Raw genomic sequence first — 26,631 nt, 5'->3', positions numbered from 1 at the left:
AAAGAGAGAGTTTATAAACAGCTGGAGAATCTGAAGGTGGGCAAAGCTATGGGCTGGATGAGCTACATCCCAGGATACTGAGGGAGCTCAGGGAGGTCCTGGAAGGACCTCTTATTTATTTAATAGATCTTTAGAGACAGGAGAGTTTCTGCGAGATTGGAGACGAGTGGATGTGGTCACTCTTCACAAAAGTGGAGACAGGGAAGAAATGGGAAACTACTAACCGCTAAGTCTCACGTCGGTGGTAGGAAAAAAATAATGGAGTCTGTGCTAAAAGAAAGGATAGTTAACTTTCTAGAAGCCAACAGGTTACAGGACCCGAGGCAACATGGCTTTACCAAAGAAAAATCCTGCCAAATGAATCTCATTGACTTCTTTGACTGGGTGACCAAAGAACTGGATGAAGGACGTGGGCTAGATGTAATCTACTTGGATTTCAGCAAAACCTTTGATACGGTCTTCCACAGAAGACTCGTGAATAAGCTGAAAAGGCTGAACTTAGAACCGAAAGTGGTGAACTGGATAAGAAACTGGTTGACTGACATGTGGCAGAGGGTGGTGGTAAATGGAACCCGCTCGGTGGAAAGGAAGGTGAGCAGGGGAGTTCCTCAGGGGTTGGTACTGGGGCCTATTCTGTTTAATATATAATTGTGAGAGATATTGCTGAAGGTTTGTAAGGAAAGGTTTGCCTTTTTGCGGATGACACAAAGATAGCCAATAGAGTGGATACCCTGGAGGGAGTAGAAACGACGAGAAGGGTTCTCCAAAAGGTAGAAGAATGGTCAAGGGTCTGGCAGTTAAAATTTAATATACAATTAACACCAGTAAAATCTAGTACCAGTTGCTAAATTACTAAAAATATTTTTTTGTTTTTTGTATGCAGTGCTCAGTGTGCGTTGGTGTGCCCATTTACCATTTGTCTTGGTAATTACATTTAGCACAACAACCAATTGCCATCATAGCACCGAACCTTCCTAACCTGCCTATGTTAACTTTATAAAAAGTGGGGTAACATACTTTCCAGCATCGATTGTAAATGTGCAAAAGCCTTATTACTTAGCTTTTTATGGTGTTTAAAAGTCCAGTCCAGTACTGCGTGGTGTGTGCTGTTGAAATCTGTGTCTCTGTGCTCAGTTGGTGCTATTAAAAGCAGATTAAATACCCTGGTTAAGGTGGAGCCCATCATTCTGGAATAGGCTCCCTCTTCCCCAGAATGTTGCCCAGTTCTTAACAAATCTAAATCCCTTATCCCTGCACCATCGCCTCATCCATGCATTGAGACTCTAGAGCTCTGCCTGTCTATTAGGCCCTGCACCTTGAACAGGGAGCACTTCTTAAAATGCTACTTTATAGGTTCTGGATTTGAGCTTTCTACCTAAGTGCCTAAATTTGGCTTCCAGAACCTCTCTCTCACATTTTCCTATGTCATTGGTACCCACATGTACCAAGACAGCCGGTACCAAGACAGCTGACTGCTCCCCAGCACTATCTAAAATCCTGTCTAGGTGATGCATGATGTCCGCCACCTTCGCACCAGACAGGCAAGTGACCAGGCGATCCTAATGTCCACCAGCAACCCAGCTATCTACATGCTTAATAATTGAATCACCAACTACAACAGCTGTCTTAACCCTTCCCTCCTGGACAAAAGCTGCTGGAGACACATCCTTGGTGTGAGAGTATATTGCATTCCCTGGTGGGCTGGTTTGGCTACAGTATTACTTCCAGCTGCACCTGGGTGATGCTGTCCTTTTAGAAGACCTCCTTCCTCTAAGGCAGCACAGGGGCTGCCAGATTGGAGGTGGAACGTCTCTTCAACTTCCCTGTAGGCCTCCTCTATCTATCTCTCTGTCTCCTTCAGCTCCTCCGCTACTCTAGCCTCAAGAGAATGGACTTGGTCTCTGAGTGCTAGGTGCTCTTTGCATTGGTCACACACATATAACGTCTCACCAACTGGGAGATAATCATACATGTGACTGGCTGGCACCCTGAACTAGGCCCTATTGTGCCTTCTAGTCTATCTGTTAATGCTGTGGCAGAAAATTCAAGTTTTAAAACTATGGGGAAAAGGGTATGGAGACTAGCTAATAAAGTTTGCTTCTTTATTTTATTTTTTTTAATTCTAATTGTGTTTATCAATATTCTACAATTCCTCTGTTATACCTAATCTTTAAATTACAAGCACAGAGCAAAATAATGTCACTTACCCAGAGAATTGTCCTCCTCATTTCTCAGAATTTCTCTGAAAGAAAGTTAATTTGGACCTACCTCTCCAGCAGGCAAAGAACAGAAAATAACTTGGCCATCGAGCCCAGCATCCTGTTTCCAACAGTGGCCAGTCCAGGTCAAAAATACCCGGCAAGATCCCCAAAATGTATAAAACATTTTATACTGCTTAACCCAGAAATAGTGGATTTTCGCCAAATCCATTTAATAACGGTCTATGGACTTTTCCTTTAGGAAGCTGTCCAAACCTTTATAAAATCCGTTTTAAATTTACTACATTATAGCTTCATCGCATGCCCCCTAGTCCTAGTATTTTTGGAACGCGTAAACAGACGCTTCACATCTATCTACCCATTCAACTCCACTCATTATTTTATAGACCTCTATCATATCTCCCCTCAACCGCCTTTTCTCCCAGCTAAAAGAGCCCTAGCCGCTTTAGCCTTTCCTCATAGGGAAGTCATCCCATCCCCTTTATCATTTTCGTCGCCCTTCTCTGCACCTTTTCTAATTCCACTATATCTTTTTTGAGATGCGGCGACCAGAATTGAACACAGTATTCGAGGTGCGGTTGCACCATGGAGCGATACAAAGGCATTATAACATCCTCATTTTTGTTTTCCATTCCTTTCCTAATAATACCTAACATTCTATTTGCTTTCTTAGCCGCTGCAGCACACTGAGCAGAAGGTTTCAACGTATCATCAATGTCGACACCTAGATCCCTTTCTTGGTCCGTCACTCCTAACGTGGAACCTTGCATGACGTAGCTATAATTCGGGTTCCTCTTTCCCACATGCAACACTTTGTACTTGCTCACATTAAATGTCATCTGCCAAGGGGGGAACCAAGATGGCTGCCGCACCAGTCTGTGTTTGAGACTCTCAGCGGCTCCGAGCTGAAACAATTCTTCTTCTTAATACAAAATGCCTCATACAAAACGAAAGGCAGTGGTGAGAGTAGTGCCTCCACCTACCTCAACCTCCTCTCCGGTTCAAATGCCGATTGAATGTTTCTTCCCGGGTGTCTCCAGAACTATACAGGGAGTGGATCCCATTGCAGGAGTCTCCGGGGAAGCGGAAACCCTGCTGGGAGAGGAAATCTCCCTGTCTCCACCATCAACATTGCTGATCCCTCTTAGCCCGGCATCGCGAGTGACCCTGGAGAGAAACCCCGTTGAACAGGAAGTGATTTCGACGAGGGCATCTGGTGAGGACCCAGGCAAACAACCGATAGTCCGGGGCGTTGGGGGAAGTGTCCCCATTACAGCGCAGACCTCGGAGGTGTCCCTGGAAACCCTAAAGGTGATGTTGGACCAGATCACAGACACACTTCAGAAGACGTCAGGTGATGTAAAAAGCCTTAATATTAAATTTGAAGAAATGAAAAACACCGTGGACTCTGTTAAAACTGATTTAACACAAGTTCATTCTATAAAAATAGAAGTAGATATTTTGAAAGAATTTAAATGTGTGGTTTCTAAAGACTCTTCAGATATTCGACGTAAGATTGAACAAATTGAAAACTTTAATCGACGTCTCAACCTCCGTCTTTTGAATTTTCCTATAATAGCAGGGGAAACGCTTACAGATACTTTTCACAAATATTTAATGGAAATTCTCCATATTCCTCAGGCGGCAATACCCCCAATAAATAAAATATATTTTATTCCTCGATCTAAAGATGGACAGCAAGACTTTGAAAAAGATACTGCTAACTTACAAAATATTTCAGAAATATTGGAACAATCTTCTGATATAATTATACACAGAGCCACGGTGATTGTTGCAATGGTATTTGAACAAGATTATAATACTATTTTAAGATTATACTTCAAAAATATAAAAGCCCAATTCCATGGTATTAAGGTTTGGATCTATCCGGACGTAACAAAAATGACTCAACAAAAAAGAAAACAATTTCTTGCTTTGAAACAAAAAACTATAGAGATTGGAGCTACTTTTTTTCTAGCATACCCATGTAAGTGTGTAGTGAAACTGGGTCAAACAGAATACAATTTCTTTTCACTGGAACAGCTTAAAGTGTTTCTAGAAGTTAAAACAGTGAAATAAGTTAATTCTGGAATCAACAGCCTGTATTTTATTTAAACATGAGTGTCTATTAAGGTCTAGTTTAATTTGATTAATGCCTATGTAACTTCTCTTACTCTTTTCTCCCCATGCATTTATTGGGGTCTAAGAAAGGTTAAATATTTATTTGTATTTGTAATTGTACTCATTATAATTTTCTTAATTTTTTTTTTCTCCTATGACAGAAATGTAAATAATTTCTATTTGAATGAGAATGTTACAAATTCTTAAGTCTAAATATTTCTTTACCTGTATTGCTTTAACAAGGTTATCCTTGTGAATTATAATTAAAATCATAAATAAAGATATAAAAAAAAAAATGTCATCTGCCATTTAGACGCCAAGGCAGGCAAGTCACCAGGCGATCCTCACGTCCACCAGCTACCCAGCTATCTATATATTTGGCCTGGGCTTCCAGGATGGTGTTTTTGAACAGCATTCACGCCTGATGTAAATTTTTGACCCTCGCAGTCGCTCCTTTAAGTTTTCTTTTCACCGTTCTTCTCATTTATCATAGTCTCCTTTTTTAAAGTTAAACGCTAACGTATCTGATTTCCTATGTATACTCACTTCAAAGCTAATATCAAATCTGATCATATTATGATCACTGTTATCAAGCAGCCCCAGCACCATTACCTCCCGCACCAGGTCATGCGCTCCACTAAGGACTAGGTCTAGAATTTTTCCTTCTCTCGTTGGCTTCTGAACCAGCTGCTCCATAAAGCTGTCCTTGATTTCATCAAGGAATTTTACCTCCCTAGCATGTCCTGATGTTACATTTACCCAGTCAATATCGGGGTAATTGAAATCACCCATTATTGTTGTGTTGCCCAGTTTGTTTGCGTCCCTAATTTCCTTTAACATTTCTGCATCCGTCTGGTCATCTTGGCCAGGCGGACGGTAGTACACTCCTATCACTATCCTTTTCCCCTTTACACATGGAATTTCAATCCACAGTGATTCCAAGACGTGTTTTGTTTTCTGCAGAATTTTCAATCTATTAGATTCAAGGCTTTCATTAATATACTACCCCTCCACCAATTCGATCCACCCTATCACTACGATATAGTTTGTACCTCGGCATGACAGTGTCCCACTGGTTATCCTCCTTCCACTAGGTCTCGGGGATGCCTATTATATCTAATTTTTCATTTAGTGCAATATATTCTAACTCTCCCATCTTATTTCTTAGGCTCCTGGCATTCGCATATAGACATTTCAAACTATGTTTGTTGTTCCTATTTACATCATGCTCAGTACTTGACAGTATTAATTTGCAATCTTTTGTCTGATTTTTATTTTTATTTAGGGACACCTGATCTACTACGGTCTCTTTTGCAACCTCACTGTCAGGATACCCTATCTTCCCTGTTTTGGTGATATCTTTGAACGATACCTTATCCCGAACCATGCGCTTTTGAGAGACTGTTGGCCTTCCCTCCATTTCTAGTTTAAAAGCTGCTCTATCTCCTTTTTAAATGCCGATGCCAGCACCCTGGTCAAGGTGGAGCCCTTCCTTTCGGAATAGGCTCCCCCTTACCCAGAATGTTGCCCAGTTCCTAACAAATCTAAAACCCTCCTCCCTGCACCATCGTCTCATCCAAGCATTGAGACTCCAGAGCTCTGTCTGTCTCTTGGGCCCTGCGCGTGGAACGGGTAGCATTTCAGAAAATGCTACCCTAGAGGATCTGGATTTGAGCTTTCTTCCTAAGAGCCTAAATTTGGCTTCTAGTACCTCTCTCCCACATTTTCCTATGTCATTGGTACCCACATGTACGAAGACAGCTGACTGCTCCCCAGCACTATCTAAAATCCTATCTAGGTGACGCGTGAGGTCCGCTACCTTCGCACCAGGCAGGCAAGTCACCAGGCGATCCTCACGTACACCAGCCACCCAGCTATCTATATGCCTAATGATCGAATCACCAACTACAACAGCTGTCCTAACCTTTCCCCTCCGGGCAGTACTTGGAGACATATCCTTGGTGCGAGAGGATAGTATATCCCCTGGTGGGCAGGTCCTGGCTACAGGAGTACTTCCTACTTCAGCAGGGTGGTGCTCTCCTTCTAGAAGACCTCCCTCCTCCAAGGTAGCACAAAGGCTACCAGACTGGAGGTGGGACCTCTCTACAACATCCCTGTAGGTCTCCTCTATGTACCTCTCTGTCTCCCTCAGCTCCACCAAGTCTGCTACTCTAGCCTCAAGAGAACGGACACTCTGAGAGCGAGGAGCTCTTTGCATTGGGCACACACATATGACATCTCACCAACTGGGAGACAATCATACATGTGACACTCAATGCAAAAGACTGGCTAGCACCCCTCTTGCTGCTGGACTGCTGACTCCATCTTAGCGTTTTTGAGTTTTTCAATAATTTAATACTTGCTACAGTAATAAGGATATTAGCCTAATATAAAAGTGTCTTTTAGATTATATAGTATATTGTATGATTTATTTAGTGTTTCCTTCTTAGATGGTAATGAAATGTATTTAAAACTCTGTAAGAGCACTCCTTGCTTATTACCCTAATTATTGTAGACAATACGCTGAAATCTTCTGCCCAGTGTGCAGTGGCGGCCAAAAAAACAAACAGGATGCTAGGAATTATTAAGTAAGGGATGCAAAATAAGACCAAGAATATTGTAATACCTCTGTTATCATTTGTGCGACCTCACCTTGAGTATTGCATTCAGTTCTGGTCCCCATTTCTCAAAAAAGATAAAGCAGAATTAGAAAAGGCCACATTGAGCCTGCAAAGAGGTGGGATAATGTGGGATACAAATGCAATAAATAAAAGAAGAGCGACCAGAATGATAAAAGGGATGGAACTCCTCCCATATGAGGAAAGGCTAAAGAGGTTAAGCCTCTTCAGCTTGGAAAAGAGACAGCTGAGGGGGGATGTGCTTTAGGTCTATAAAATCCTGAGTTGTATAGAACATGTAAAAGTGAATCAATTTTTCACTCTTTCAAAAAGTACAAAGACCAGGGGACACACATTGAAATTATGTGAAAATACTTTTAAAACAAATAAGAAATATTTTTTCACTCAAACAAGATTCGTTTCACATCCCTCCTGATAATACTAATTTGAGAGGAGCTCTCTGCCCTGCCAAAAAAGATAAGGGGAGTGACCAATTCTCAACCTGTGAAGTTTAAACAAATTTTTACTCAAAAATTTTGCATGGTTTGCCTGGTATCACTTCTTCCCATGATACAGCTCAATCACTGGTTTTGCTGTCTAGATCTGAAGGAGGTATACATACTCACCCCTGTTCTCCTTGCACACATAAAGTCCCTTCGATTCCGCTGTTGGACTCTGCCTTATCAGTACAAAGTTTTGCCATTCAGCTTGACTTCGTCCCACGAGTCTTCACAAAGTGGCTGATAATAATAGTTGCAACACTCCACAAGTGGGTCATACACGTTTTCCCCTACCTCAACAGCTGGGATAGTCAAGGCAGCCTGAGTGTCTGCACAGACCTCATTTCAATCTGCCATAAGGCTCCTAGAACTCCTTGGGTTTGTGATCAAGTTAACCCAAATCACATCTTCAGCCTGTTCAAAGTTCCTCAGGGCTCTCCTGGACACTATTCAGTGCTGAACTTGCCTCCCTTAACTGAGAGCAAACAACATTATTATTATTATTATTTATTGCATTTGTACCCCACATTTTCCCACCTATTTGCAGGCTCAATGTGGCTTACAGAGTGTTGTTATGACAAAGTCATGACAGGATATTGGATACAATCAATAGTATGCAGAAGATGGATGAGGAATTAGAGAAGATGGTGTTAGATAGGATAGTTTAGGAGGTGATTTGTGTCTTTAAGGGTTCTTTTTGTAGACTCTATTGAAGAGATGTGTCCATAGTTTTTAGGGCTGTCCACTCAGGTCTCCAAAGCCACCCAGATATATGCTCATCAAATGCTCTGCTTACTCAGTCATATGGCTTCAACAGTCCATATAACACCATTTGCTTGACTCCACTTCTGAATTCCTCGCCTCGGTGGACACTCTCCTGTCAATGGTCCCAAGCCACGGGATTGCTCTCAGCCCATTGTCAAGTTACTGCACAGCTATGCCTCTCTACAGTGGTGGATGATATCCCAGAATCTCATCTTGGGGTCTTCTGTTTCAGCTCCTCCTACATCACAAATTCCTCACCGTGGATGCCTCAATGGTAGGTTGGGGTGCTCACCTCGATGATCTCCACTCACAAAGTTCATGATCCCCAAAGGAGAAATGATGACCTATCAGTATCCTAGAATTGCAAGCAGTCTGGAACGCCCTTAAATCTTTCCAAGACATCATTCTTAATCAGATAATACTCATTCGCGCAGACAGCCAGGTTGTGATGGATTACCTGAACAAACAAGGAGGAACAGGTTCTTACCACCTCTGTCGACAGGTAGTCTAGATATGGACTTAGGCAGTTTCGCGAAACATCTCTATTAGATGCTGTGGCAGACATATTGAGCCTTGAACCACACAAATGGTCCCTCAGCCTGCTTGTAATTTGTTGAATATTCCAGCAGTGGGGAACCCCAACAATAGACCTCTTCAGCTCTCCTCAGAACAACAACCATGTAGCCTCAAATGCCTTCTTGCAGCACTGGGGAATGTACCTTATATTTGCCTTTTCCCCACTGCCTGTCATAGGGAAAGCTCTTCTCAAACCACATCCAGACCCAAGGGACCATGATTCTAATTGCTCCCTACATACCATGTGAAATCTGGTTCTTTCTTCTAGTGTTATCATCCTAGGGACCACTGAGTTTGGATCCCTTTCCAGCCCAGTAACAGAAAGAGGGGTTCCTTCTCCATACAGACCCTTACTCTCTGGCCCTGATGGCTTGGTTTCTGATGACATAGAAATGTTCTTTGAACCTTCCAGAGGGTGTTTCTAGGATACTCCTGGCCTCTAGGAAACCACCTACACAGAAATTTTACCATTTCAAATAGAGAAGATTTTCCTTCTCATGTGCAACCAGAGCCCTCACCCCTACTAGGTACTCTCTTCCTGCCTTTATGGAGTACCTTCTCCATCTTTCAGATTCTGGTCTCAAATCTAACTCAGAGTACACTTGAGTGCCATTAGCACTTTTCACTCTAGGGCTTATAATAAACCAGTTTCTGTTCATCCCTTTATTGATAGATTCATGAAATGTTTATTTCATGCCAAACCTCCTATCAAAGTACCTCCAGTGGTGTGGGATCTGTATCATCCTCACAACTCACATGAAACCTCCTTTCGAACCACTTCATTCTTGTTCTTTGAAGTTCTTCACGTATAAGGTATTCTAAATAGCACTTCTGCCAGAAGAGTAATCGAACTTCAAACTCTTGTGGCAGACCCACCTTACACCAAGGTGCACCACGACAGGGTTGTACTCCGAACTCACCCAAAATTCCTCCCTAAATTTGTATCTGAGTTCCACTCAGGCCATTGTTCTTCCAGTCTTCTATAAGCCACATTCATCCAGGAGAAGCAGCACTACTACCTTAGATTGCAAGCATGCTCTAGCTTATTATCTGGCGCATACAAAACTTCATAGGAAGTCCTCCCAGCCTTTTGTATCCTTCAACCCTAACAGATTATGGATTCCCATCACCAAACGTATTATCTCCTACATATTTACTCAGGCTGGGCATGACCCTTCATGGCCGTGTCACTGCTCACCACTGCTACGTGGTCTATCCAAACCTTCAGTGCTCACTAGTGTCTGGAGCAACATTCTAGGTGGGATAGCCGGTTTGGACAAGCAGTTCTACAAAATCTTTTTACTAAACTGAACACCCTCCAGCCCTTTTATTTATTTATTTTGGTGCATTTGTACCCCACACTTTCCCACATAAGCAGGCGCAGTGTGGCTTACATAAATCAAGTGCATACAATTCAGTATGGAGAAGGCACAGAAACAGGATGTGGCAGGAGGGGAAGGTACACGGGACGACACGGGTAAATGACAGGGGTGAGGAGTCAACAAGTGGAAGAGGGTAAACTGAGGATTAGCCAGGGGGATATGCCTTGGCAAATAAGAAGGGCTTCAAGGACTTCTTGAACTGCTGATGATCGGCAAGCTCCTTAAGCTATCGTGGCAGGACATTCCAGGATTGCGTGCTGATGTAGGGGAAGGACGAAGCATAAAGAGTCTTGTATTTTACATGCTGATAGGTGGGGTAATGTAGTTGGAGGTAAGTCCTTGCAGCGCTCTGGGCATTTCTGGAAGGCAGGTCAATTAGAGTAAGCATGTACTCAGGGGCTTCACCATAGATGATCTTGTGTGTAAGTGAACAGATTTTAAATGAAATACGGTCCTTGACAGGGAGCCAGTGTAGTTGAAAACGGAGCAGTTGAGCAGGAACAAAGCGAGATTTCCCTAGGATAAGTCGTGCGGCCGTGTTTTGAGCCGTTTGTAGATGTTTAAGAATATAGTCCTGGCAACTCCCTCCAGCCCTTTTATTCAGCCAGGCTCACTTTCTAGTTGCCAGGTTCATCGTTATTATTTTGTGAGCTTCACAACTAGTGAGTCCCACATGTGAGAATGTCATGCCAGCTTGTCCTTAGAGGAAGCAGGGTTACTTACTTGTAACCACCCTTTGGTTTTTGTACTTGAAGCAGTGATGGGTTAAGTGTTTGCCCAAGGTCACAAGGAGTTGCAGTAGGAATTGAACCCAGGATGCCAAGATCAAAGTCCACTGCACAAACCATTAGGCCACTCCTCCTCCTATATGATGATAATTATCAAATCAAATATGAACCAAAAATATGTGGAATAATGTTTTGCTGGCCATAAACTAGTTATCTGCCTCAGTCTTATTAAAGCATAGTCCTGTGTTCTAAATATGGAGTAGCTTTGTGCAAAGTTACCTTAAACCCTGCCCTTTTCTCATGATGATTAGATGTTTTTAGTATAGCTTTTTTTTTATATAATTACATCTTTTTCTAATAACTAAAGCACAGTGGTATTAATGAGCCAGTTTATGCTGAATTATATTTTTGTAAAATGCCCTGAATATTGAGTTGATTATCCCAACAAATGTAAGCATAAGTGCCAACTGAATAGAAAGGACACGTAATTTCCACTTGTCTGCAGTGTGGGATTTAAATCGAGTCCACATGAAATGGTTGGAATTGTTTTACACATAAGATAATGATTAAAGTAAAGGAAACTAGAAATCTGACTGGATTGTAAAGTCAGCATGTCTGCAACCTTTCAGTTGGGGTCAACATGTGTGAATTGACTTTGGTTCTTGGGCTTTCTTACTCTCACTGAAAGGTTGATTATCATGCTTGAATTGTCACAGCCCAAGCAAAAAGGACATAATGGCGACATGCTGAATTATCAGTGGGGGAAATGGTTCCTGTCTGCAGTATTTGTTGTAGAACGTTTCTACATTTAGGTGATATTTGGTATTCTGCATAATGTTTTTATATACACAGAGAGTTGAAACATTTCACTTTTTTAAATGAAAATAGATTAGTGCAGTGTACAGATATTTTGGTTTAGAAGGATCTCTGGACTATTTCCAAGACTAGTTAGCAAAATGGTTCGCTGTTAAGAGTATTTTATAATACAAAATGTGTTTTTATTTCACAACATGTGAAAATTATATATATATTTTGTGTATATTTTGCTATCACCCCATTATTCATATATCCTCTGCCAAACATAGTATATGATTTGATTTGGACAATAACAGCCACATTCTAATTGGGAAAGAAGTAATCTAGGTATTTTCTAGCACTACTTCTTTTATATTACAGGCCATAGAGTTGTATGGAAATCAGTTTGTATTAAAAAAATACACTAAATCTCAGATCAAATTTGTAGTACTTTACTTGAGTCAGTGTTTATATGATAAAGTTCTAATTGTGGATTAGGGTGTGAAAGAGAAGAAGCTCATCACGCCACCTTTTGATTTATTTTCATTGTAATTATTGCAATACATCTGTTTGTAATGACATTTCTATGACTTGGACTGAGGAAGAAGAGATTATCAAACAATTTCAGAGATCTTTTAACGCATCCCTAGCCTTCAGTCAGATTCAAAATTGACTATTGCACATGACGAATTAACTTTCTCGACACCACATTTTCTATAACAATGGTTATATGCAAAAACCTATATACAGGAAACCATTCCAGATTATGTGCTTCATATACAGAAAAGTCTGTTATACATGGCCAAGTCACAAGATAACTGTATATGCTTTGATCCAAGAGACAGGGATGAACATCTCAGAATACTGACTGAGTGCAGGAGTAACCTAATGATTAGACCAGCAAGCTGAGAATCGGGGAAACTAGATTCAAATCCCACTGCTGCTCCTTGTGATCTTGGGCAAGTCACGTAACCCTCCAATGCCCCAGATACAAACTTAGATTGTAAACCCTCCAGGAGAAGGAAAATACATTCCAGTAACTGATTGTAAAGGTGTGAGCTAAATAGAAATCCCAAACAAAAAGGCTATGATGCCAAAATCATCTCTGGAAGTTGGTGGGTGGGGACACATGCATTGAAAATTTACTGCAGTACAAAGCAGAGAGAACCTCAGAGTCTCCTTGTAGTAACGTACAATTTAGAATGGGAGAAACTGAGTAGGGTTACCCCCTGAAAGTAATATTCCCTGTTAGATCCATATTGGCAACTACCCAATCTGAAGCAAAACTTAGTGAAAAGCAAGCTCCCAACAGAGACTCAAAAAAACAAGCAAACCAAAAAAAAAATACCCAGCACAAGTTTCTGCAGTATACCAAGCTGCAAATTGTGCCAGCACTTATAGTAGGATCTCAGTTACTCACATGGGAATAACATACCCAGGTTTAGTAGTGAGATTTATTCCTGTCATGGTATGTGCAAAACGTTTACCCATTTGGAGAAATCCACCCCCCCCACGAAAAATATTCACGATAGGGGGGTATCTTCTTCATGGTCTTCCTCAAATGTAGAAAATGGTGCTGTGTTGGAGAGACAGGCCAGTGTAAATGACAAGAATCAATTCGCACAGATATCACATCAGATACTACAAAACAAACTAAAGTGACCTCTATGGGGAAGCACTTCTTGTGATAAGAGCACTGCGCCAATGACCTTATTGTCAGAATACCATAAGTAAATTTTAGAACAACCCAGGGACATAAGGATATTTTAAGTTAAAACGCTAAAGTAATTTGAAACAATGATCTGGGTTTCCTTTCACATTATAAATCATAACATACTTTGTCACCTTCTAATCTATTACCCTCCTATCTTTCCCCTTAAGATTGCTTTTATGATTCACAATATATTCTGGTATTTTGTATTATCTTTTTTATGTGGAGGGGCATTTTCGATATGACGTCTAAGTCTGACTTAGGATGTTTTGTGAAAAATGTTCCAAGTCCGAATAGGAAAGAAGGTCCTTTTCGAAAGAGAAAAACATCTATATTTTGTTTTCGAAAATACAGTTCCGCACAATGTTTTGTGATTTGGATGTTTTGTTTTTTGGTTCATTTAAAAAAAAAAAAAAAAAAAAACTGTCCAAGTGCAAAACACACAAAATCAGGCCATTGGGATGTAGGAAGAGCCAGCATTTTTAGTAGATTGGTCCCCCTGACATCCCAGGAAAGCAGTAGGGCACCCTAGGGGGCACTGCAGTGGACTTCATAAAATGCTCCCAAGTACACATCTCACCATTGCTCCCTTACCTTGTGTGCTGAGCCCCCCCCCCCAAAACCCACTATCCCCAACTATGCACCATTACCATAGCCCTTACAGGTGAAGGGGGCACCTATATGTGGGTACAGTGGGTTTCTGGTGAGTTTTGGAGGGCTCATAGTTTCCTCCACAAGTGTAACAGGTAGGGGGAGGTAGGAGCCTGGGTCCACCTGTTTGCAGTGCACTGCACCCACCACTAGACTAGTCCAGGGACCTGCATGCTGTTCTAATGGACCTGAGTATACATCTGAGGCTGGCAAGTAATGTTTTTCATTATATTTTTGGGGGGTGGGAGGAGGTTAGTGACCACTGGGGGAATAAGGGGAGGTCATCCCTGATTTCCTCCAGTAGTCATCTGGTTATTTAGGGCACCTTTTTGTGCATTATTCGTTCTAAAAACAGGTCTAACTCAAAAGTCTTAGTTTTAGTCCTGGACGTTTTTGTTTTGTTCCATTATGGCTGAAAAATGTCTAAGTCTTAGGAACGCCCATGTCCCCGCCTGAATACGCCCCTGATATGCCCCCTTGAGTTTGGACGTACTTCTGACCGATTTCATAGAAAAACGTCTAAAAATGGGTTTCGAACATACTGATTTGGACGTGTTTGTGAGAAAAACATCCAAATGCTGCTTTAGCCACTTTTTAAACGTTTTTCTGTTTCGAAAATGAGCCTGATAGTATCCTAACCTGAGAAAGTTGTGGGGTATAAATGTCATAAATAAATATTTTATTTATTTATGACATTTATACCCCACATTTTCCCATACAATTTTGAGTTCAATGTGGCTATCAAGCTAAACAGAAGTCATTACAAAATATGTAACAAAATATATAAACCCAAATGCATCAATAAGGAAAGAATCATAAATATATAAAGAATTCAATCTTAAAGCATAATGGGGAGAATGGAAGGGGGAGATTAGGCACCAGGATCAAAATATTTATTTGGATTTTGTTCACACCTTTTTCAGTAGTAGCTCCAGGTGAGTCACATTCAAGTACACTAGATATGTTACGTAGTCCAGTAAAAAGGTATCACCTTAATTTCCATTTTTGTTTTATTTTTATGTATTAACCTTTAAAGTAGACAAACACTGCTAACACAGAACTTTATTTGAGAAGTCTTTTCTGAAGCCACAGTTACATTTCCACTTCTGATGAAAGGCTGAGTTCCATTCCAATTTTGTATTTATTTATTTATTGCATTTGTATCCCTCATTTTTCCACTGTATGTCAGGTTCAATGTGGCTTACATATTGCTAAAAAGGCGGTTACAAAATTTAGATTTGTAGAAGTCAAGTACATAATACAGATAATTTAAAGCCCATAAGAGGGGCATTATGCAAATCACCTTCTTTTTGTATGATCCAAGTGATGAAATGATATGCCCTGGGAGGCATGAACTGGGATTTATCATGCCACAATTTATAGCATTGCTACCATGCCACAGAGGTACTTTCTTCACTGCTTGTTTTATGTATTTGTTGGTTGGTAGTGTGTAATAGGAAACTTAAATTGGACTGGCCAGATGTCAGTGTAAGAAACAACAAACTGCAAAGTAAAAAGGCAAATTAAATATAGAAACCATGATAATTTGATAGTGTCATCAAGGATTAAAACAGGATGGTAGAACATTCATATAAAGTGGTTCTCAACTCAGTTGTATCCAGTTTCTAGTTAAAATAACTAGAAATTGGAGTACAGTTAAACACTGCTCATATTCAGTTACAATCACTGTATAGGTTTTATTTATTTTCTGTTTGAGCTGGGGGAATTCTTAATTTTCTTTAAAGCTAAATGTTAAAATGTACTGATTTCAATCTGTTTCATGAGATAACAGCTACCTTGCATATTATATATAATAGATTGGAATCTTGATCGACTTCATAAACTTTTTTTTTTCTGTTTTTCCCTCTCTGATAGGAGAAGCTAACTTTCCTGCACAGTTTGTTTCAGCGTTTGGTTGCAGGCTGTGTGCTAATAAAAAAACCTGAAAGCATGCTGGGTAAATTTTCCTGGCCTGAGCTTTGTGCAGTCTTGCAGGAGAATGTTGATGTCCTTATCTCAGATCTCAACAGGGCTAATGAGAAGGTAACTGTCCTCAGGCACTAGATACTTCTATTAAATTCAGTGACATTTGTCCACATCACAGTATCATTAAGGGGGAGTGACAGTTGTCTTATTTTAAAAAAAAGTTTGAATGTTAATAATTCAACACCATTAATTATAACATGTCTACAACTCAGTTTGATGCCATTGCTGTGGTTATGTAAATGTGACTGAAATCTGTATGAAGTCTCTAAGCTCTACTTTCTGTACAGGGCATGCTAATATTACTAGCCAGTATTAGCCACAGGGACCTAATTAGATGAAAATAAATTAATCTTACTGATGAAGCAATTCAAAGGACTTAGTCATTTACACTAATAAACCAACTCTTTATCTTGGCATGAAACTGAAACAAGATCTAGTGACTTAAGGAACACTGAATGGGGGAAGCGAGGGGGGGATAATTTGCTTGTAAAATCTGAAGAGGTTTTTGAAATGGTGGTTATATGTATGTCTATGCATATTTCTGTATTAATACATGCAAAGTTTTTCATGGACTACAGATGGTTCTATTAAATCTGTATTTGTTTAATAAGCACTAGAATTATAGGAGTACTTCTAGATGACTAAACATGTCTACTTATCCCAAAGAAACATCCTTAAAAAGGTGAACAAATCCATCATGGTAAAATGATTTGGCTCAGTGTATAGCTGTATGTCACTCCTAATCTAGGTTCGTGTTCAGGCTCTGTTAACCAGGTCAACATTTTGTATCTGATCTTGTAGACAGTTTTCCAGAGCTCAGCTACACTAACATTTGGTCATAAGGGAAAGGAAAAGAAGAATTTTTCCATAAGTTTCTCATTTGTTGAGTCTATGAACAAGTTTATTTTGGCCCATGTTCAAGACCAGGCTAGCTTGAAATGGATTATTTGACTTTATTTGCATTACTAAGGGTCCTGTTTACTAAGGTGCGCTAGAGTTTTTAGCTTGTGCTAATGCTAGAGACACTCATAGGACTATATGAGTGTCTCTAGGATTAGCACATGCTAATTTTCAGCATGTACTAAAAATGCTAGCACGCCTACAGTGCTGCTTAGTAAACAGAGCCCTAAGTATCAAAGAGGATGGTGGGAAACTAAGAAGCTCTTAACAAGAATTTTCACATAGAAATATGATTGTGGTTTGAGGGGGAGGGAGAAACGGGTTAATTTTTGTTTTCTGTTTTTGTATTTGGATACATGAAGAAGATAATGGACAGAAACAGAAAATAAATGTAGTTCATATGCCTTATTTAATTTTCCCTTCTGTATCAACTGCTCAAAGTTAAAATCTTTTCCTCTCCCTCAGATTCTCTATGCTTGCTCCATGCTTTCTAAAGTTTACTTTCCTTGTCTCCACTGGCTGTACTGGGAATCTGTCCCCCACCTACACTGGCCTTTCTGTAAAAGAAATACTTACTTTGATTATTTCCATTGATCTGTCCATTTTCAACTACATCCTATGCCTGTCTTTTTCAATGCAAAGGCGGCTCTAGAATGAGAAAGGCCCACCTCCTGTGTATATATACAGTGAAGGTACTTAAATGTTTGTCATATTGCCCTTTACCACTACACCTCTAGGGTATGTATGTTTAAATATTTACAAAGCAACTTTCTGAATGTTTGGAAAGATATAATAACCTGCATAAATCTCAGTTTGGTTTCAGAGAAATATTCAGTACAGAGATTCTCCTGGGAGCTTTAGCTTCAGACGTTAGATCTTTTAGTATGGGAGAACGTCTATTATAATTTGGAATTAAGTGATATTGGAATTGTGGGGAAAGTTCAGTTGATTTGGGGTTTTTTGGGGGTTTAACAGGAAGTATAGGGTTAGTACAGGGGTGGGCAATCATGATCCTCAAGGACCACAACCCAGTCTGGTTTTCAAGATTGTCACAATGAATATACATGGGATTGATTTGCATGTACTGCTTCCATTGCAGGCACATAGATCTTAGGCATATTCATTATGAAAACCTGACTGGGTTGTGGCCTTCAAGGACCATGGTTGCCCACCCATGGATTAATATGACAGGACTATTATTGAATCCATGGGATGTTGTGTGTGGGGTACCACAGGGATCCACATTCTCACTGTTTGTGTAATATTCTGATGCATTATTTGCATATAATGTAACCCCATCTTAAAATATCATGACTTGTGGTAAAATCTCTTTTATTTTGAAATCTTTTTATTAAGTAATTATAATAATACAAACAGAATAAAATAGGACACAAATAGGCATTAATGTTACAACCCCCCAACCCCCTCAGTCATTTATCCGAACACCTAAAGAAGGAACATCAATAAGGGAACTTTTACTCTTATAGTTCTCTCCGGTACAGGACTGTGATAGAGAAACAAATTGAAACCAATGAAATAATGTCGCGCCCCCCCCCCCCCCCCCAAAAAGCAACACTCAGGAAACACATTCAAACCCACTGTTCTTTAAAGCTTTCGAGAGGGCCCCTCCCCCATTTACTTGTCCAAATCAATTTGGACTTCTATGAATTAATTTCAGCCTATATTCTTTCAACTAATGTGCAAGTTAGCAAGTTTATTTAAGTTTTCTACACTGCCCATTGGTCAGGCCATCTGAACGGCTTACAGACTAAAATAGAGGAAATCAGAGTGAAATTGATAGGATGAAAAAGAGGGGAGAGCTACAATAATTAGGATGGGGTGGGGGGAGGGAGAAAAGATAGGGAAAGGTAACACTGCAGTCAGGGCCGGTGCTCGGAGTCTCCAGGTGTAGAGGAGAGAGAACAAATTAATGAAAGGGGTCATTAAAGAGTGGTTTTAAGATTTGTCTTGAAATGTGGAAGGGAATCTTGTAGTCTAAGATGTTGTGGTATCATGTTCCAAAGTTTTGGACTGTGGGCAGAAAAAGATTGAGCACTGAGTATTGCCGTAGATAATCGCTCAAAAAGAAACAACAATTAAGTGGTTCTGACATGCTGATCTAAGTGGCCTAGGGGGATAGATAAGGTGTCAGGCTACGTGGTTCTCCAGAATTGTGAATTTTATAAACTAGCAGTAGCAGTTTATAAGTTAACCTATGCAAGCATGGCAGCCAGTGATCTGCCTTCAAAAGTGGGGTTACATGGTTGTATTTTTAGTTCCCATAATACATTTGATAGCAGTATTTTGAATTAACTGCAAGCGTTGGATATCATTTACTTTAAGCCCTTTATACACACTATTATAACAGTCTGGTTGACTGATAACTAACAAATGAGTCAGGATGTTAAGTGATGGAGGATGTAGTAATGAGCCAACAGAGCAGATTGTTCAAAGCGTATAAAAAGAGTGTTTAGCTACTGAAGAAACTTGGGATGTAAATATGAGGTTATTGTCGAAAATCACCCTTAGGAGTTTTGTAGTAGGTACTAAAGGTGTGGGAATAGTGCAGAGGAGAGCACGTGCCACAAGGTTCTATTATCTTTGTTGATGAAAAGAAGAGATTTATTGGGGGTGCAGCTGCTGCCAAGCAGGTATTCGCTCTAAAACCATCTCCAACTAATCCTTCTGTAAACATGCAACTTATCTGACCATCAACAATACAAGTGTGATGACATAAACCAAAAGATTGGATGTATGGTAAAACAGGCTTCAAATATCCATTAAAAATATGGGTGATAATGCTGAACCCAGTGGCATTCCAAAGTTTAATGAAGCCCAAGTGGAGCTCATTCCCTCCAACAGGATTTTATGGGCAGGGCCGGTCTTAGCAAGTGCGGGGCCCTGTGCAGACCACTTTGGTGGGGCCCCATCCTAGCCCTGCCCCTACCCCAGCTCCACCCCATTGATGATTATTCAATTTTAGAAATTTTTTTATTTATGAAATTTCAAATAAAGACAAATGAAGCTAAACTTCTACAGAAAAACTGATTGAAATAATAAGCACAATGCTATCATGAAACCCCCCCTCCCCAGAAATTAGTCAGTTCAAGTCCACTACAATTAGTAGTTCCAATTCTCATAACCCCGGGGGGTCAGAGGTGCGGACACACAATCTTTCCACTGCAAAACACTATACACAAACTTGTGCAAAAACATACTCATAACCTTACCAACCATAACAGCACTAATTCCAAGGACAGGACTAGTTACAACCTTATTCGTGGAAAGGCAGAACTGTAATTACATCAGGCTCTAAAACACCAATACACTACCTCGTGAAAAAAAACAAAACAAAAAGGGCTGCAAATACTACACGCTAGCAGGATACTGCACGTTGATCACACATGAAAAACACATGACACAACAGATATGAAGGCAAAATACTGAACTGGAAAGTTACCTCAAGAAGTCAGACTCAGCATGCAGCAATACTAGAAAAATGGAAACTTACATGCAAAATATCACAGATGCATATTTCCAAAAGCTGACATATTCTGAATAAAATACTTTTTTCTACCTTTGTTGTCTGATCATTTAGTTTTTCTATTCACTTTGGTCCCAGTGTCTTCTGTTTTATGCAGTGTCTTCTTTCCATTTGATATTTTTTCTCTCACCATGTCCACCATCCTCCTGTGTCCTTATGTGCCCTGTCTACCATCTGTAGCCCTGTCCCTATCCTTTCTCCAGTTTCAGCATCTGCCTTCAAAGTGTTCCGATCCAGCCCTTAAATTCAGCAATTTTCCCTCCATCCATATCCAGCATTTCTCCTCACTCCCCTCCATCCATGTGCATCTACTTTCCTCCCCTCCCCTACATCCATGTCCAGCATTACTCCTCTCTCCCTTCCCTTCCCCTCCATCCATGTGCATCTCCTTCCTTTTTCTTTCCTTCCCTCCATTCCTGCCCAACATATCTCCTCTCTCCCCTGCCCTCCCCTCCATGTCCAACAATTTCTCCTCTCTCCCTGGGCCCTGCCCTCCCATCCATGTCCATCCTTGTCCATCGATGCTCCTCTCTCCCCTTCCCTCCTCCATCTATCCATATCCAGCAATTCTCCTCCCTCCCCTCCATGTCCAGCAATTAATCCTTTCTCCCTGAGCCCTGTCCTCCCATCCATGTCCATCCTTGTTCCTCTCTCCCCTTGCCTCCCACTCCCATCTCCACCTGCCCGCCCTCTTCTCTATTCTGTTTCAATTCTTCTAATAAAATTTAAATTTACCACCGTTGCAGCTGCACAGCGTCAGTGAAAGCGCTGTCTGACGTCTCTCCACCAGCCTTCCCTTGGCTCGTTCGTTCCCTCAGTGCCCCGCCTTCTTCAAACGCCATTTCCTCGAGGGCGGGACACAGAGAGGTAACGAACGAGCCAAGGGAAGGTTAGAGACGTCAGGCAGTGCTTTCACTGGCGCTGCGCAGCTGCTGCAACGTCGGAGGCTGGAGCCAGGTAAATTTAAATATGAGTGCCGGGATGGAGCGGAGGAGGCTGACTGAGGTACGCTGCGCGGGGCCCTTAAGCGCGAGGCCCTATGCGGTCGCCTCGGCCTAAGACTGGGCCTGCATTAGAGCTATCGTAATGGTGTACAGTTGGGTGTATTGGGTTTGGGGTGAGTTTTGGAGGGCTCAGCAGACAAGATAAGGGAGCAACAGTGAGATGTGTAGCTGGGAGCATTTAAATGAAGTCCACAGCAGTGCCGCCTAGGGTGCCCCATTGCTGTCCTGGGATGTCTGGGGGACCAGTCTGCTAAAAATGATTTTCTTCGTTTTTCACTTATGCATTTTTTTCCCAAAAATGGCTTGAAAAGATAAGTGCACAGAGCACAAAACCTTTCTTACAAATGATATTAAAAAAAAAAAAAGATGCATAGGTGTTTTGCCATTTTGAAAATGGCCATATTACCTATTTGGATTTTGGACATTTAGCATTAAACATCTAAAGTCTGACTTAGACATCATATTGAAAATGTCCCTCCACGTGTGCCTTTGAGCTGATGTAAAACCTAACATGGAGATTTTTCCCCTTGCACATTCATTCCCTTTGTAACTTAAGGAGCACATGCTTAGATTTTAACCCTGCCCATACCATGCTTCCTTGAAATTGCTGCATGGAATGGATGTTCACATGTAAATAGTGGCTATCTGAAATTATTTGCATGTGATATACACATGTAAAAGCTGCAATTTACATGTGAATGTGTTTATGAAATAATGGCCATGATACACAGACTCCATAAACAGATTTTTAAATGTGTATGGGAAACCACATCCATCGTTTTTGCAGGTTTTCAGTTTGTGAAGAGAACTTCATGCAAGAATTTATCAAACATAACATGGGATCTAGACTGATAGTGATCATATGATTAACTGAATGTCTTACTTTTCTCTACCCAACATGAAGGTATCCTATTTAGAAAGTTCTTGTAAGAACAAGTCTGATACTATGAAGGAGATTCAGCAGACCCATGAATTTGCTTTCAATAAACTAGCTGAGCAGATTAAAGAGAAGGAAACCTCTTGGCAGAAAGAAAAAAAGGAGGTGGAACTGCACTATTCATCTCGCCTTGCAGAGGTTCATGCAAGAGCACAGGTATAAGATTCTAGCCAAAGGAATGATTTCTTTAAAAATCACAAAGTGGGTCTCAATGTTCATTCCAATTTATTTTTGTTTAATTTAGTATTTTTTAACTTATATTTTACTGCTGATCATTCTTTTCATAATGGTGCCTTCCAGAATGTGTTGCTTAACCTGCTGAATTTCTTGCCTTGCAGTTGTATTTGCTCAACAGATGTTTTTAAAAATTATTCAGTGACTGGAGGCATGGATTGAAGGAAATGTGGAAGCATAATATGACATTTAGGGCTCTCTCAGAAATCCAGATTGAAGAAACAGCAGTACTGATCACAATGGCAGAAATTCAAATTAAGGGCTCCAAAGCAAAATATGAGAAGGGGCCGAAGAGCAGAGAAGGCTCACCAAGAACAACTTAGATAAGACTTACTACAACTAAGATTTGTTATGGAGGGATTTATTAAAAGGATCACTAACCAATGGGGTACAGACTGATCATCTTATGATGGTCTTCTGATTGGTTAAGGGATATTTATATGCCTTCTTGTTCCTTCCTATAGCTTTCAAAACCATTTGGATATTCTTTTCTCCAAAAATGGTAAATACAGGAAAAAATATTTGTGTCTCAACAGTGTGAAAATATACTGTTAGTTTTAGACCTGTGTCAATTGGAAACATTTGGTAGCATAGAGTAAAGGGAAAGCTAATTGGTACCTGGGCTGAGGACTGTTTACAAAAGTGGAGAAACAAGAGAAGAGAGTCACTGCCAGCTCCAAAGATGTTCCTTTTCATTGAAAATCAATAAATAGTTTTCAGCATTAAATAGCATACTAGTTAAAATGGTCCCAGAGGTTTTTTTTTTTTAAAATGCATCCCAATGCAAGTTTGCCACTAAATTTGTTGTGGATTTTATTTTGCAACAAGTATGAGGCATTCTTCCTTCAGGAAGCTCATAAGATGAAGTTTCAGCCAACTTTGCAAAACATATACCAGTGTTTTCCTGTTGCCTTTGCTGACTGAAAGCAAGTAAGTGCTTGTAGACAAATTAAATGCTCATAATACTTCTATTTTTGACACTGGTGTGATGTCTGTCACCCTTTATTAGGTAGCTTCCTCTGTTTTTACTTGATACTATAAAGCCACCAGAGGAGGGCACACACTCCCCACTTTTAAAGAAGGAAAAACTACCTTGCAACTTATTTTGTTGGAAGCAGTCTTTTCCTGATTATGTATTTAATAATATATAGGGTTGGTTGTCATGGATTGTGGGGAATTTTTCAAAATATGTAGTTAGGGAATGTACTTGAGCAAGATGATGAAACAATCATGTATTGCCAAATTCAGTGAAAGATACTTTTTTTTTCAGGTTGAAGGATGAATTTAATTGCAAATACAGTGGTGGAAATAAGTATTTAATCCCTTGCTGATTTTGTAAGTTTGCCCACTGACAAAGACATGAGCAGCCCATAATTGAAGGGTAGGTTATTGGTAACAGTGAGAGATAGCACATCACAAATTAAATCCGGGAAATCACATTGTGGAAAGTATATGAATTTATTGTGCATTCTGCAGAGGGAAATAAGATTTAATCCCTCTGGCAAACAAGACCTAATACTTGGTGGCAAAACCCTTGTTGGCAAGCACAGCGGTCAGACGTCTTCTGTAGTTGATGATGAGGTTTGCACACATGTCAGGAGGAATTTTGGTCCACTCCTCTTTGCAGATCATCTCTAAATCATTAAGAGTTCTGGGCTGTCGCTTGGCAACTCGCAGCTTCAGCTCCCTCCATAAGTTTTCAATGGGATTAAGGTCTGGTGACTGGCTAGGCCACTCCATGACCCTAATGTGCTTCTTCCTGAGCCACTCCTTTGTTGCCTTGGCTGTATGTTTTGGTCATTGTCGTGCTGGAAGACCCAGCCCACGACCCATTTTTAAGGCCCTGGCGGAGGGAAGGAGGTTGTCACTCAGAATTGTACGGTACATGGCCCCATCCATTCTCCCATTGATGCGGTGACAAGTAGTCCTGTGCCCTTAGCAGAGAAACACCCCCAAAACATAACATTTCCCCTCCATGCTTGACAGTGGGGATGGTGTTCTTTGGGTCATAGGCAGCATTTCTCTTCCTCCAACACGGCGAGTTGAGTTCATGCCAAAGAGCTCAATTTTTGTCTCATCTGACCACAGCACCTTCTCCCAATCACTCTCGGCATCATCCAGGTGTTCACTGGCAAACTTCAGACGGGCCGTCACATGTGCCTTCCGGAGCAGGGGGACCGTTGCGGGCACTGCAGGATTGCAATCCGTTATGTCGTATGGGTTACCAAGGGTTTTCGTGGTGACAGTGGTCCCAGCTGCCTTGAGATCATTGACAATTTCCCCCCTTTGTAGTTGTAGGCTGATTTCTAACCTCCTCATGATCAAGGATACCCCACGAGGTGAGATTTTGCGTGGAGCCCCAGATCTTTGTCGATTGACAGTCATTTTGTACTTCTTCCATTTTCTTACTATGGCACCAACAGTTGTCTCCTTCTCGCCCAGCGTCTTACTGATGGTTTTGTAGCCCATTCCAGCCTTGTGCAGGTGTATGATCTTGTCCCTGACATCCTTAGACAGCTCCTTGCTCTTGGCCATTTTGTAGAGGTTAGAGTCTGACTGATTCACTGAGTCTGTGGACAGGTGTCTTTCATACAGGTGACCATTGCCGACAGCTGTCTGTCATGCAGGTAACGAGTTGATTTGGAGCATCTACCTGGTCTGTAGGGGCCAGATCTCTTACTGGTTGGTGGGGGATCAAATACTTATTTCCCTCTGCAGAATGCAAATAAATTCATATACTTTTCACAATGTGATTTTCCGGATTTAATTTGTGATGTGCTATCTCTCACTGTTACCAATAACCTACCCTTCAATTATGGGCTGCTCATGTCTTTGTCAGTGGGCAAACTTACAAAATCAGCAAGGGATCAAATACTTATTTCCACCACTGTAGCTATGCCAGATGTTCTACAGAACGCTTTCTGATTCATGTAAGACAGGGATGGGCAATCACAGTTCTTGTGGGCCACAACCCAGTTGGGTTTTCAAGATTTCCACAATAAATATGCATGAGATTGATTTGCATGTTCTTCTTTGGTACCTGGTCAAAATGGCCCCACGATAAAAAAGCTCCAGACATAATAGCCCCTGACATAACAGCCACTGTCAAAACAGCCTGCCCACAATATAGCCCTTGACAAATTAGCCCCCCCCCCCCCCACCGACAAAAGATCCCGATCAGGCTGCCCAGAATATGGCACTACATTTTTTTTCCTAATAATCTTATCTTGCCAAACAGGATAAGGTTGGCAAGACTATGAAAATGATGACAATATTGTTTTGTTTTTTAATCAGCATGTTGATGGAAGAATAGTTTCTTTAAACAGCAGAACAGATCATGAATACCAGTTGGTAGCTATAGAATTTTGTTTATTTATATATGCTTTATACAATGCAATGCTGGTAGAAGCCTTTATCAGTGAAGATTTCACTTGTAGTTTATCATCTTTTTTTGTGATGTGTTTTTTTTTCTAGGGTGCTATTTTGTCAAGGGTTATTTTGTGGGAGAGGCCATTTTGTCAAGGGCTATTTTGTCAGGGCTATTACGTTGGGTGCCTTCTGCTTCTATTGTATGCAGATTGATCTCATGCATATTCATTGTGGCAGTCTTGAAAACCTGACTGGGTTGTGGCCCTCAGACTGTGGCTGCCCACCCTTTAAGTCTTAACTTCTGGATTATAGATTGCCATTCATATATAGCAGAATTCCAAATTGCTCACCCAGTCATATTGGACAATGTACAGGCAGATTTTCTCAGCCGTCACTCCCTCGATCCAGCGGAGTGGGAATTGGCGTCGGATGCTTTCAAGCAGATTTGCAGCAAGTAGGGCACTCCGGCGATCGACCTGATGGCATCCAGTTCCAATGCCAAAGTCGCGCAGTTTTTCAGCAGAAGAAGAGCGAGAGGGTCCTCAGGGTTGGACGCTCTGTCTCACCCGTGGCCGATTTCAAAACTCCTTT

At 40.9% G+C, this 26,631-nt stretch overlaps 1 protein-coding gene across 1 annotated transcript in view; it reads left to right on the top strand.

The window, feature by feature from the left end:
- Nucleotides 1–26,631, top strand: part of CCDC171 (coiled-coil domain containing 171) — a 665,674-nt gene that overhangs the window by 235,791 nt on the left and 403,252 nt on the right. Inside the window, 2 exon segments of the mRNA XM_030194229.1 lie at nt 15,942–16,109; nt 22,405–22,593. Coding sequence (XP_030050089.1) covers nt 15,942–16,109; nt 22,405–22,593 — 357 coding nt within the window.

This window comes from Microcaecilia unicolor, chromosome 2 (genome assembly GCF_901765095.1).
Source record: "Microcaecilia unicolor chromosome 2, aMicUni1.1, whole genome shotgun sequence".
NCBI lineage: Eukaryota > Metazoa > Chordata > Amphibia > Gymnophiona > Siphonopidae > Microcaecilia > Microcaecilia unicolor.
Note: the sequence above shows the minus strand (reverse complement) of the source record. Positions and strands in the feature narration are given on the sequence as shown.